Source organism: Pagrus major, chromosome 2 (genome assembly GCF_040436345.1).
Source record: "Pagrus major chromosome 2, Pma_NU_1.0".
NCBI lineage: Eukaryota > Metazoa > Chordata > Actinopteri > Spariformes > Sparidae > Pagrus > Pagrus major.
In genome coordinates, this window is record NC_133216.1 from 4,828,295 (window position 1) to 4,841,019 (window position 12,725).

The window sequence follows — 12,725 nt, forward strand, 5'->3', positions numbered from 1 at the left end:
GACATCAGAGAAGTCAATGACATAAGTTGCAACCCTGTGTAATTGTACAGAATAACAAGCGTGGAGGGACACCAGGAGATTCCTCTCTTACCTTGTGTGCCAAAGATTCAAAGATTCCCCAAAAGAGTTTACGAGAAAGATGTAGCTCCTCCTCTGAGGTCACCCCAAAGTTAGCCCATCCGTTAGGCAAGCAGTAGTACTTCCAACAGCGTTCATAGTGATTAGTCAACAGCTGAAACAATTGAATCACAATTGGGGATATTTTTAATTTATGTTAGTCACAAGAAGCAATTAAATAGTTAATATCTATGAGTAACAACTGTTGGCAACAACTGCAGTAATGTAATATATGTGTTCGCTCACAATCTTTCCAATCAGTGCTTGAACTGAACTTTAAACACAGATTGGGTAGACTGTGTGTATATATGATATCTTTGAATTTATTTATTAAATTCTCCTCTAGTCAATATAAAAAAAAATGCAATAAAAACCTTAAGAGGCATCTTTGCATATTCGTTGAGGATGGGCACATCAAATACCAGCCGTCTAAGTAGATGCTGCAGCATTGAGGGTCGAAGGTACCTGTAAATGTCATCAAAATGCTTCATTAGGAATGTAAATGTTCAAAATGTGATATTCCTTTATGTATTTCTCATGTTAACTATTTTTTCCATTTAGTCAGATATCAAGAGACTTCAAGGATAAATAAAGGTTTAATTAATAACATTTAAAATGTATTTACTATTATTATCATTCAGATGCCCAACTATCATACATTTTTCTCTAAATAGAGAAACTGGGATGAAAACTGACTTGCAGAGCGACATGAGGCACTCTTCAATGACGTCCCTCTGAGCCTTGGTAAGGGCTCGGCCACGGGACAAACGATAGATGGTGTGAAGCATGGAGTCAATCATGATGGCCCGGTGGTCCGTCCCAGCATAAAGTGGGGCACACTTGGTGAGCAGAGGCAGAACAGCCGAACAGAGGTAGCGGTTCAGTGCCAAGGCCATTTCAGTTGTACTGAAAGCCACCTTTAATGGGAAGAGGGAGACAGAAAAGCTATTTGCATTTAGTATAATACTCAGATACACAGATAGCTAGTAAGTCACATCAACATAGACATTTCTGGAGTAGACAGAAGAAAATATTTCTCTTGCCGTTTGATTTCTCGTCTGTGTCTTTTCTTACTCACCGTGTCCAGAGAGGCTGCAGCTCTCATGTCAGGCAAGAAGCCAACCTCCAGCACATGAAGCAAGAAGTCCTGGTTGTCAATGCCATACACTCTATCAAGGAACAGCACCATGGATGCCTTGTGGTCTGGCACAAAACTGGCTGACATCTTAGGCTCAATAATCTGACCATCTGTGGTTTAGAAAGGAAAATATTATATGTGCAGGAAAATGCTAAAATATTCCCAAATATTGCATATTTACAAAGTGTGTCCATATAATCTAACCTTTGCCATAGGCAGGAATCTGCACAGGCAAGCTGATGACCCCTACCAGGTCCTCTATGGGCACCAGAGACCTGAGGATGGCTCTGATTCTCAGAGCCTCACCCTTGCCTGCTTGAATCAGCTGTAGATAAGGACAGTTAAGAAATATTGTGAGAGACTAATCACTGCTCTTCAACCACATACTGAGCCAATTCGCCTGGAGGTTTGTGAGAAATTAATGGTGTGAAAATCTGTCCCACTCACATGCATCTCAGGGGCGCAGCGACCAAGCAGATCGATGAGGGCAGAGTAGAATGACATGATGGCATTTCCCAGATGTACACGGTTCTCCTCATGCTGTTCCTCACCACCAAACCTGCCAATCAAGAAAAAGTCTTTCTTTCCACAACTGTTTGTGCCTGTCTGAGCATAGCTTTAAAAGAAACTAGACAATACACAACAATGGCCATTACTTAGTGTGTCCAGATTGTTATTTGTAGATACAAACTGAAAGGTCAATAAGCCTGCATGCATCAAGTATCATTCCTGCTGTGCTACCACTTACATGAAGCGTCTGTCTTTTTTGACAGTGGGTCCATCCCTTGCTGGATCCTCTGAGATCTTGATGGCATCCTCCATGGCAGCCAGCAGACCATTCCCACCCTCTCCTCTCAGGGCTGGGCCGAAGCACTCTGGCCGACGGATGAGCAGACGCACCACAACGTTGGCATTCTCCTCCACGCTCTCTCCTGTGAGGAGCAGGTGTGCAAATGTTAGTGACAGTTACTCAAAACTCTAAACTACAAATGTAATCATTATATGAGGGTGCTGACCATTAACAAAGACAGCAAAGCGAAGGAAATCCAGGTATCTCTCTCCTCCACAGGGGTTCCAGCCGATGTCAGGGTAGCCCTTAGAAAGGAGCATTGGACACATCTGCAGCCCACAGCCTGCCAAGTATGTCACCACCTATATCACCGCGCATGTGAAGGACACCAAGAAGGTTATAAGATAACAAGTCCAATGTACCCTTTCATGTGTGGTCCTTTCCTGTAATTTTTTTTTAATTTTCGCAAACCATTTCCAGGTCCTGCTCTTGCAGAGCCAAGGCCAGCTCATTGTTGTCAATGCAAGAAGCCGCAGCCACATCCAGAGGAGTGGACCCACGCATGCCTGCAAATTTAAAATAAACACAGTGAGTCTATATGTTTCATCACTGCCTAATATACAGCCTCATCATTCTATATTTTTCAAAAGAAATAGGTTTAAGGAAGCTACTTTTTGTGGTGCCATAAATCAATATTTTCACAAAAGTTTACAGGCAATATCTGATGACAGGGACAGTTTAGAGTCTGATCTTTATATCAACTTTTTTAAATAGGAACTGGAAAAGTTGTCCTATTTACAGTACAGCAAAGAGGTGGCTGATACTGACCCAAGCCGATGCCACTGTTCTGTAGCAGGTAGCTCAGATGGTCAAACATGGAGCGCTGGTTCTGTCGGCTGATGCGACAGAAGTAACACAGGAAACGACAGCAGTTGGTCACCATCTGGGGGAATCGAATCTCCTGAAGAGAAAAAGTAAAAAGATAAGTTCTGTCTACTGTGGGCTGCACTGTGTGGTGCACACCCCAACAATGAAGTTAAGTCTCCACAAAGCCCCTTAATTAGACAGGTTAGACTGAATAAAATAGAAAACAACAATCACAGTTACCTTTGAGTCTCCTCCTCCGCCCAACACATTGACCATCACCTCCATGACAGTCTCATGCATACCAAGAGCTCTCATCAGATTGGGGTGTTGGTAGAACACCTTGTTGTTCATGATGTTCCTAAAAAGTAATACATAACAAACACAAGTCAAATTCATATTTCTTTACTCACTTAATTTGAAGTTCTTACGACACATTGGATATTAATTAGAGATTTTAGGGCAGGAGGAAAACCCACAGAGCCTGAACCATTTAACAAAAATAGATTACTAATTAAAAATATGAAATACAATATCAAAATATTTAAATCAATATCACATGTTCCACCTTTGTCACCACTACAGATGCATATTAAGCATATATCATCACCCCACACTGACCCAATGCTCTGGATCATGAGCCGCTCCTCTTCTGGGCCCATCTGAACAATAAGCAGTGAACGTATCTGTCCCAAACACTCAAGTAGGTCCATGGTGTCCTGAACAGACACGGCATTGATGGCGTAGGCTTTCGGAAGTGCTCTGATCAGCTCGCCGAGGTTGTCATACTGCCTGTGGAGCAGGCTGAACATGAGACGCACCAGCTCAGGGTTCTGAATGAACGACTCCTGGGCCCAGTGGATCATGGTGTGGGAGATCAGTTCCTGAAGGGTGCCTTGTTGAAGCAGATACAGAGAGGTACAGTATGACTGCTGTATAATATCATGTGTTAGATTGGATTTATAAAGGCTGATTTCACTACTTTTGGACTGAAGTGGACAGTCATCAACCAAGTGCTTCAAATATTTAAGGAGTGACTTGGCTGTAACTCTTACTTGGTTTTGGTTCCTCCTCAACCTCTGGCTTCTCCTCCTCCTCCTTCTTGCGCAAGTTCTTGACCTTGTCTACCAAACTGATGAGTCTGCCCCTCAGTGAGGTGTCCACCTCTTCCTCCTCTGCCTCTTCCTCAATATGTATACCTATGTGAAATGTGAGTTGAGCATTAAGACCCCAAAATACTTAACATAAAAAGTAATTCACACCTGCAGAGTAACCAAAATCTTCTCACCACAGTGAAGCAGGAGGTCATTGTGGAACTCTGCTAGAGTGTCCCGCACCTCCTCAGGCACTGGACAGTCCTCATCCTCTGGACATTGCTTGAAGTTGGTCAGTAAAAGAACCTTTAAGAAGAACACAGTAATGACAGCCCAGTTAACATATTTTGTCGGCTCTGCTTCTTCTCGTTTTCTTCTCGTTAATTTCCTGGGATTCTTAGGGGTTTTTTTTCGCAATACAATGTGTGTTCCTTTGCTGTTCTTGTGTTCTCCATGTTACATATGACATAACATCTGTTGCTTTGCCTCTAAGTTTCAGTTCACACATTCAGAAGTAATGACTCGTCGGAGGAATATTATCAAAATCCAATTTTAATCGAAACCATTAATAATCAGTACCTGGTCCTGTGGTGGTGAACGGAACTCGCGTGTCCTTCGTGCAGTCTCGGCAGCTGACATGGTGAAGGCTCTCATTAACAGGTTGTAACGGACACGTTGGTTGCTCTGAATATTGTGGACAAACTGGTCTGAATAGGCCACAATGGCTTCAACTCTGTGTCGCAGCTCGCAGTCACAGAAGTACTGCAGAAGTGTGCACATCTGAGAGAAGTAGATAAGATTGGATTGAGAGTTTAAGATGTATTATTTGTTAAAAAAAAAAGAAAAAAAATGAAACAGATACAGTATATAAGTATATAAGTATATGAATACTGTGCAGATGCCTTCATCTACAGCATGAGCAGCTGACAATAACTCACCTGCAGTTTGACAGACTCTGGTAGCTTCATCTGCAGTAATCCCTCTTCCGGACCCTCCTCCTCATCTTTCACTTCTGCCTCCACTGCCTCTGCCTCCTTCTCCTCCTCTGCCTTCTCTCCATCCACTTTTCCTCCTTTGGTCTCTCCCTCTTCCTGCTTTTCCTCCTCTTCTCCTTCCTCCTTAGGCTCAGCTTCTTCCTCCTTCTCCTCTTTTTCTAGATTTTTCAGCTCCTCCTCCTCCTCGTCACCGACCCCTTCATCCTCAAGCTCGGACTCCTCTTCCTCCTTTGCTTCTTCACTTTCTCCTTCAGCAGCTCCACCCTCCTCAGCTTTCTCTTTCTCTTCCTCTTCATCCTTTCCGCTGAAAACATTTGGATCTATCATCTTGAGGATGTGCTTGGAGTCCTCATCATTAAAAATGCCAAGAATAAGCAGCGTACTGATGAGTTTCAGGATTGGAACAAAGTGGAACTCCACACTGCCTCCTACTGGATCCCGCATAGCCTGGCTACCATCCAGCACAGCCTCTGTTAACATGCTTATTGCCCTGGTCTTCAGCTCCTGAGGAGAGAAATTGAAAAATAAGCAAAAGGATACTAAAATTTCATAATTGTTTTCCAATTCAACTTGTCTCTTGTCTCTTACCTGCAGGGGGAAAACAGGACTAAGGGTGTATAAGTCAGGGTCTGTGCCGACAAAGTTGATGGATGAGAAATGCAGCTTGGGCCGTAAGCAGGTGGTGAGGCCAACACCGGGGAGAGAATGTGCCTTGATTTCATCTGGATAGAGATGGATGCTAAGAGTCTCCTCGGTCATGGGGACGATAAACTCCCTGTTGGTGCCCAGACGTGCCCGTTTGGCAGATTCCAGGTGAATGCTGATGAGCAGGTCGTAGTAGCCGCTGCGGAGAGGTCCAGGAAGGTAGGTGTTCTCGATGGCGTAGAAAAGCTGGGATTCATCCACATGGCTGCACAGGGCATGAGCCACACGGTTATTGCCAAGTGCACACACAGCACAGTAGAGCATGAGTGTGTGGTAGTGGAATTTCATCAGATCCAGGCGCTCCGACAGCTCCAAGACATCAATACACCTGGGAAACAAAAAGAGACTCAAAGATCAAAATTGATCAGCTAACACAGGTGACCAATTATCATAATCATGAAAAAATGCATTATGTTGTAGTGATGGATCTTCCCACATTTTGCAAAGCAAATTCCTAATTTTAATCGTATTATAGTTTCTGCTGCTAGCGTGCAAATTTTTCACCAAACTAAATCACTTGCACTGCACTATAGGAAATGCTGGTAACTTGCAGTCTGCCTGCTGCGGCTACTGCCTCTGACCTGTTCTCCTCTGGGATGTGCAGAGCCATCATGGTGAGAGGTTCAGTACACTCCAGCATCCAGCCCAACCGCTCACTCACTTTTCCCACCTCCGGGTTGAGGAAGTGATTGGGCATACGACTCCAGATAACTGGGGTCAGCATCTGTACATCCAGCCTGGGAGGGCACTGAGGGACTGGGTTCATGCGCTCACTGCGGAACATGGCTGCCGAGATGGGCATGATGTTCTGAGGGGGAGAAAGAGCAAAAGGAGAAGAGGTAAAGAAAATAACAAAAGGGATAAAAAACAAGACAACAAGAAGACATTTAAAGGTGCTGATACCAGAATAATACACCAGACGTACTTGTGATGTGTGAGATATTTGTCACAGTTTAGTCTCTGCTCAACAGAGACTACAGTCAGCAGTGTGGTTCTTAGACTTTATTGATGAACCACATGACACACATTTCCACTGAATAAAAATAATTACTAAATAAATGTTATATTTTAGTTTAACTTTTCTCTTTGTGTCCGTGGACTAGTTATCTCTCCCTTGACATCTTAAATCAATACTAATAAATCATTTTTATCCCAGAAACGCACGGTCCCTTGTGTAAGAGAGGACCGAGGTCGAGGGTTGGCTGACATGCACTGGCCACCAACCACCAACATGAGTTTGGGGATATGATGTTGATCTGAGTCAGCTATGAGAGGAAGAAGGCATGAAGAATATTTAAAGCAGGGTAGTTGGAGAATCTCAATCAGAAAGGACAAAATTACTTCCAGAGAAAAATGTTTACTGTAGTATGTGCGCAAAAGTAGCCTCTGACCTTGAGTTTGCCCAGCTCCAGTTGCACCATGTTCTGATTGGAGGGTTGAACAAAGACAGCAGGGAACAGCTTGGTGTTGGGCTCCACCTGAAATGAACACCTCAGATTTTACAGCTCTGCAGTGTTACATAACTCATCTAGACTCATCTGAGGTTGAGTCTAAAAAACACTGATACAAATACACACACAACCTATAATGTGTAACTTTTCTTACCTGGTAGAAGGTGTTAATCTCCTTTCCATTTGCTGTAAAAGTCATGAGACCTGTTGCCAAGTCGACCAAGCAGCCAACCACCATGTCCTCCTGGCTGAAGCGGGTCTGCTGATTGCTGACTAGGTCACCTCCCCACACCATGTAACAGTTACTATGTTTCATACTGCAGAAAAATAGCAAATGCACTGCAATGTTATGACTCATCTTTTTCATATTGCAGTTACACTATACAGTTGATCCAAAGTGCCTTACAGCACAGAGAGAAATTAACAAAACAAATGCTGCTAGATGTCTAAATTTCCTGCAACTGGATGTCCAAATTTCCCTCGGGATAAATAAAGTATCGATCTATCTATCTCTATCTAAATGGGAAGAAAATGGAAAATAACACACACAGCGAGACGGTTCTTACTAAGTTAACTTTCTCTGATTAAGGATTTGATGTCCTGAGGGTAGTTTTTGTGTCCGTTTTAAATAGCTATTTACCTTTTAAGCTTAGTAAATCATTTAAATGGGGAAACAAATGGGACCAAGTATTGAACCTTGGGGGATACCACAGAAAATAAAAGAAAGTATAAAGTTCCTTTTTGCTTCACTACCACTATTACTTAGTTAAGGGATTAAATTAGATACAGAGACCCTCTCATCTTCATGACAACTACCATCAAGGTGCCATTAACACTGTAAGTTAGAATTAGAACCAAGTATTTTGGTATTATTTTACTGCTATTTGTCCTTAATCCCTCCAGTGTGTGAATGAAACGGCTAGCCTATGTCACATAACTTTTAAAACAAGATTCAATAAATAATAAATACATAGTCTTACCATTTAAAAGTACAGGCATTGCTCTTCTGAATAAAATACCATTGAAATGTGGAAGACTAACCTGTCATGTATGTTGCCTTTGTCATCTCCCACAGTAACAGTGACACAGCGCACTTTGGTGAGGTCAAAGCTTGGATCATACTGGTGGTAGTCAGGAGTGACCCAGCCAATCCACACACCAGAGGGCTCCTGCCCAGCAAAGATCCTCACAGAATAATAATACTGAAAATAAAAAGAGAAAATGAGACATCTGAGTGAGATTTCTAGAAGCAGTAATACTGGATTATAAACAGATACTCTAATAACTTCAGTAGTATGATGCAACATGATATACAGTCAAATCCTTATGAGCAGGCTCAGTAAATCATGCCAGCCTGATCCATGGACTTTGCACTAACTGGAAGGATAATTTTGACATCTAAGTTTTGCATTAGCAGAGGATGAATAGCTCACAGTGGTGGTATTCGTGATGATCTCAGGGTCATCTCTGTCATCAGGAACAACATCTTCCACCAAACGGGGCACCGTTGGAGGGGCAGGAGGAGGAGCGAGAGGTGTCATTGCAGCCTTCTTGGCCTTGGAGAAGAATCTGTTTTGCACAGAAGATAACATACATTTGAAGTCTATTTTTTAAAACTGGACATTTAAATCTTTAAGCTGAATTTGATTTGATTCAGGTATTTTTTGAATTACTTAACAAAAACCATAGAATGTAACATCAGTCAACTGCAAGTAGCACAAACACTGGGACATTTTCTTTATATCAACAAAAAAAACAAAGTTGCAAAAGAGGATAAGTTGCTAAGTTGAGTCTAGTTGTTGCTGGATGGAAGAGTCACATGATGCTGTTTAAAACACAATTTGTAATTCGACAGCAAGTTTTAAATTGTCACTCCCTGCAGGCTGAAAAGTAATCACAACTGAAGCAAATTGAGCAACTCCACAGAGTCTCAATTAGTGTGGATGCTCTTCCCTGACCCATGTTTTGTTTTACAGAGAGCGTGGATGACTTCTTTACATAATAATCTGCACTTTTAAATCTAAGCGGCTTTTTCCTCCACAAACTGCAACACTTACCCTAGTTTCTTTCCCTTTTCTGACATTGTGTCCTTCTCATTTTCCACAGAGATATCCTTAGCTACAGATGCTTCCTTCTTGTCCTCCTCCTGCTCCTTGCGGCTGGCAGACTTTTTCAAAACTTCAAACTCTGAGTCAGGCTCTACCACGACCACTTCCTCCTCGGGTATGGTGAGGGCACGGGTGAGAGGGGTGGTGCCTGGTGCGATCTTGAAAGTCTCGTGGAACTGGACGGGCATGCTCAGTCTGAGGAACAGCATATCGGTATTGGCGTTCTGCGAGCCAAAGGTCTTATGGTTCAGCTTCAGACAGGGGGCACTGTCCACAGTCCCATCCACACGTGACACCTGGGATACAACATGTTTAAAGATAAATAAATTATCTAGTTTCAAAGTTCTCTCTTCATTAAACATTTAGTGTCACTACGGTATTACCTCAATTTGATTGTGCTCAGGTGGTACAGGCACAAACTGGGGCAAACTTTTACTGAACCACATGGTAATGTCTCGCTTCATATTGATGGCAAAAGGTTCAAATCCTTCCTGCAGGCCACAGATGGCAAAGTAGCGCAGGCTGCTGACGTTCTGACCAAGATTAATCCTTCCAACCTGAGACAGGCCCAGAGCACACACTGGGATAAAACCTGAGGGATAAAAAAACAGGAATGTAATACATATTTTGTATATTTTGTCAAATTTCTGTGAAGTTCTCCTCGTATTTTATAGTCAAGAGGTTATTCACTTATGTTACCGCAACTAATGCAAATCAATCAATAAGGTAAAATGAACATTAACTCTTACCTTCACCAATTTCAATGTCTTTGAAAGCCATCTCCGAGCCTGAGTCACTGATCAACATTTCTCCGTTGAGTGTGAACATGATGTTCATCTCAGTCAGATCAATCATACAACCAACTACATCACCAGACTGCCACTGGCGACCGAAGGGTTCATTGCCAATATGCCATCTTTGAGCCTGGAGAGGGTTAAATCAATAAGTTATCTTTGGAAAACAACTTCAAATTTACACTCAAAAAAAAAAAAAAAAAGACATCAACACTGGTGATGGAGTGGATTTACTGGCCTTGATCCATTTCTCAGCTGTTTACATTCACAAAGTTTTGGAATAAAATGTACACAGCTTATTACCTACTTTGCAAGTGATAAACATTTGCCCAATCGAAGCTTTATTAAATTGGACTGACACTGGTTTAACTAAGGTGAACCTAAAGATGCGGACCGACCTTGTTGCCATTAAAGACGTAGGCGAATTCATCTGCTCCCAGTTCAGTGTCAGAGCGGACACAGGGACGTGCCCAGCCCACTCTCATCTCCCCCGTGGTAACTGCCTCAAACTCAAAGTACCACTTCCCTTGGGTGACAACGTACGACTTCTCTGCCCTGAAGATTCGTACCTTGTCCCCGCGAATGTTCTCGAGGCCATGGCCAGCTGCAGGGAAAGAAGGAGAAGATGGCAGATAAGATTAAGAAGGTTGGAGGTATTAAATAATTTAGAATTTGCGTGATATTCTACATTCAATTATCATCATGAGGTAAGCTGACTTACAGCTCTCCTGATCTGGAGGCTCAATGTTGTAGCCATAGCCAATGAGGGTGCGGACAGCGTTGTTAACACTGTCTCGGTTTGTTTTCTTAGTTCTCTCGTCCAGCAGGTTATAAGGTACCAGACGAGGGTTTCGCTTGTTTAAGATGTCCTGAATAAGCATAACAGAACACAAATTGATATATAATTTCAGAAGACAATATACAAAACTTTTTGTACAGCTTATTTATGATTTTTTTTTAAAACAGTAGAATGGCAGCATGGCTTAGGGTCAACTAGATTTGACTGGAGGACTTACTGAATAAAAGTAACTAAATAAAGGATTTATTAAGGGTTTAAAAAGGATGCTTACCTGCACAATACTGTAGGTCCATCCTTGCCTTACCCGGTCCCTTGCCCAAACATTATGCCCATTTTCTGCCAGTTTTTCTACAAGCTGGTTCTGGTTTGGTGTCAGCTTAACATGGTTGAGGTCAAGGGGGGCAGGCTTGTATCCATTGGTCATCACATAGCTAGAGGCAGACAAATTTATATTCAGATATAAAGATAGTGTAGAGAGTTAGCTTATACAGACAGAAATATCTTTGCTGTCATACGTCTTGGGCAGCTTGATCTTCTTGAGATTCTCCTCTGCTTTCTCGTCACCCATACCAACGTGGCAACCCAGAGCCAGGAGAGTCCTGTGGGATAATGAAAGGACACAGGCATCAACAATTGTGATCCAAGGACATGAAACGCCTCCTTTGACCTTCACATCTCTCAAACTGCAACTTCTACAGAATCTCGGTAACTCACTTCAGAGTCTCGCCAGACATCTGCAGGTTGTAGTTCCTCTCTGGTTCAGGGAGACTCTGGAAGTCTACCAGACAAGGATGGAGTTTCTTGTTGTCATCCCTGAACTGTGGAGGAAGACAATTGTAGGTTACTCACCAATTAATATCATCTAAATCTGAGGTTGTCAAATCAATATTCCCGTGCTGTTGCTTCTGTATCTTTTCCATACTCACAGTCCCATAGGTCCAGCCCTGCTCAATACGGGTGACAGCCCAGAGCTCGTGAATGTTCTCTGCCAGCTTCTCTCGGATGCGCTCCAAGTGGGGCGGCAAAACAATCTATACGGAAAGGAAAAACAGCAAATAGAAAGAAACAATATACAACAGATCTTTTAATGACTGGATCAAAGTCTGATTTTAGGTTTTGGGCTTTCACCTGAATAGTGTCCACAGGGCAAGGGGTGAACGAGGTATGTGTGAGGGACTGGGTGGGACCAAGCAGATTGCGCACACCACTGAAGTCATGCTTGTACTCCTTGATGGGCTCAATACGCATCCTCTCCCTCGGCAGCAGAGCCTCGTAGCACGGGGCATAGCCGGGCGGGGGCATGAACTTGAAGTCTCCATGACGGCCGCCAAGGAGGAACCGTGCCCTGAGGTGACAGGAAGAGAATAAATCCAAGTCTTTATCTATTCGCCAAAGACATGTTTATACACTACTTGAGTCCTTTGTGGCAACACTGCCTTGATGTTTATAAGACTCATAGTAAAGAAAACATTGATTTAATTTCTGTGCCAGTTCCTGAGGCTGTGTTTCCCTCCCTGCACCACTAGCCCCATCTCAGCACTGTGAGGGATCATTACACGCAGCAGCTATAAAATCTTTTTGGGGGACAGAACACAGTAAGTATTAGAAAGACTATGTGGGAGATAATTGAAAGGACTTGATGTATTTACAGAATTCCAACTGAAAGCATTGTAAGTCATGCAAAATACAGGACTGTTTGAAACTTAATTAATCATTTGAAATATTCTACCAGGTGTTAATTATTTCTTTTGATTCTTTCGATAGTCATGTTGTATTACTATTCACTATCACTACTCAGAAATAGTTAGGATATTGGGATATGGGTGCATATATGCATGTGCATGGATATGAAATAAGTGAACATAGGACA

General features: G+C 42.7%; 1 protein-coding gene across 1 annotated transcript in view; it reads right to left on the reverse strand.

The window, feature by feature from the left end:
* ryr1b (ryanodine receptor 1b (skeletal)) overlaps positions 1-12,725 on the reverse strand; it is a 70,410-nt gene that overhangs the window by 32,263 nt on the left and 25,422 nt on the right. The window contains 32 exon segments of the mRNA XM_073485278.1: positions 92-232; positions 492-582; positions 814-1,034; positions 1,196-1,365; positions 1,460-1,580; positions 1,703-1,814; positions 2,004-2,187; positions 2,272-2,407; positions 2,517-2,611; positions 2,874-3,006; positions 3,153-3,270; positions 3,531-3,804; positions 3,965-4,108; positions 4,198-4,309; positions 4,583-4,783; positions 4,942-5,502; positions 5,587-6,031; positions 6,285-6,511; positions 7,095-7,181; positions 7,309-7,471; positions 8,196-8,356; positions 8,588-8,723; positions 9,212-9,558; positions 9,646-9,854; positions 10,012-10,186; positions 10,455-10,660; positions 10,778-10,925; positions 11,127-11,286; positions 11,371-11,454; positions 11,570-11,673; positions 11,782-11,886; positions 11,984-12,200. Coding sequence (XP_073341379.1) covers positions 92-232; positions 492-582; positions 814-1,034; positions 1,196-1,365; positions 1,460-1,580; positions 1,703-1,814; positions 2,004-2,187; positions 2,272-2,407; positions 2,517-2,611; positions 2,874-3,006; positions 3,153-3,270; positions 3,531-3,804; positions 3,965-4,108; positions 4,198-4,309; positions 4,583-4,783; positions 4,942-5,502; positions 5,587-6,031; positions 6,285-6,511; positions 7,095-7,181; positions 7,309-7,471; positions 8,196-8,356; positions 8,588-8,723; positions 9,212-9,558; positions 9,646-9,854; positions 10,012-10,186; positions 10,455-10,660; positions 10,778-10,925; positions 11,127-11,286; positions 11,371-11,454; positions 11,570-11,673; positions 11,782-11,886; positions 11,984-12,200 — 5,788 coding nt within the window.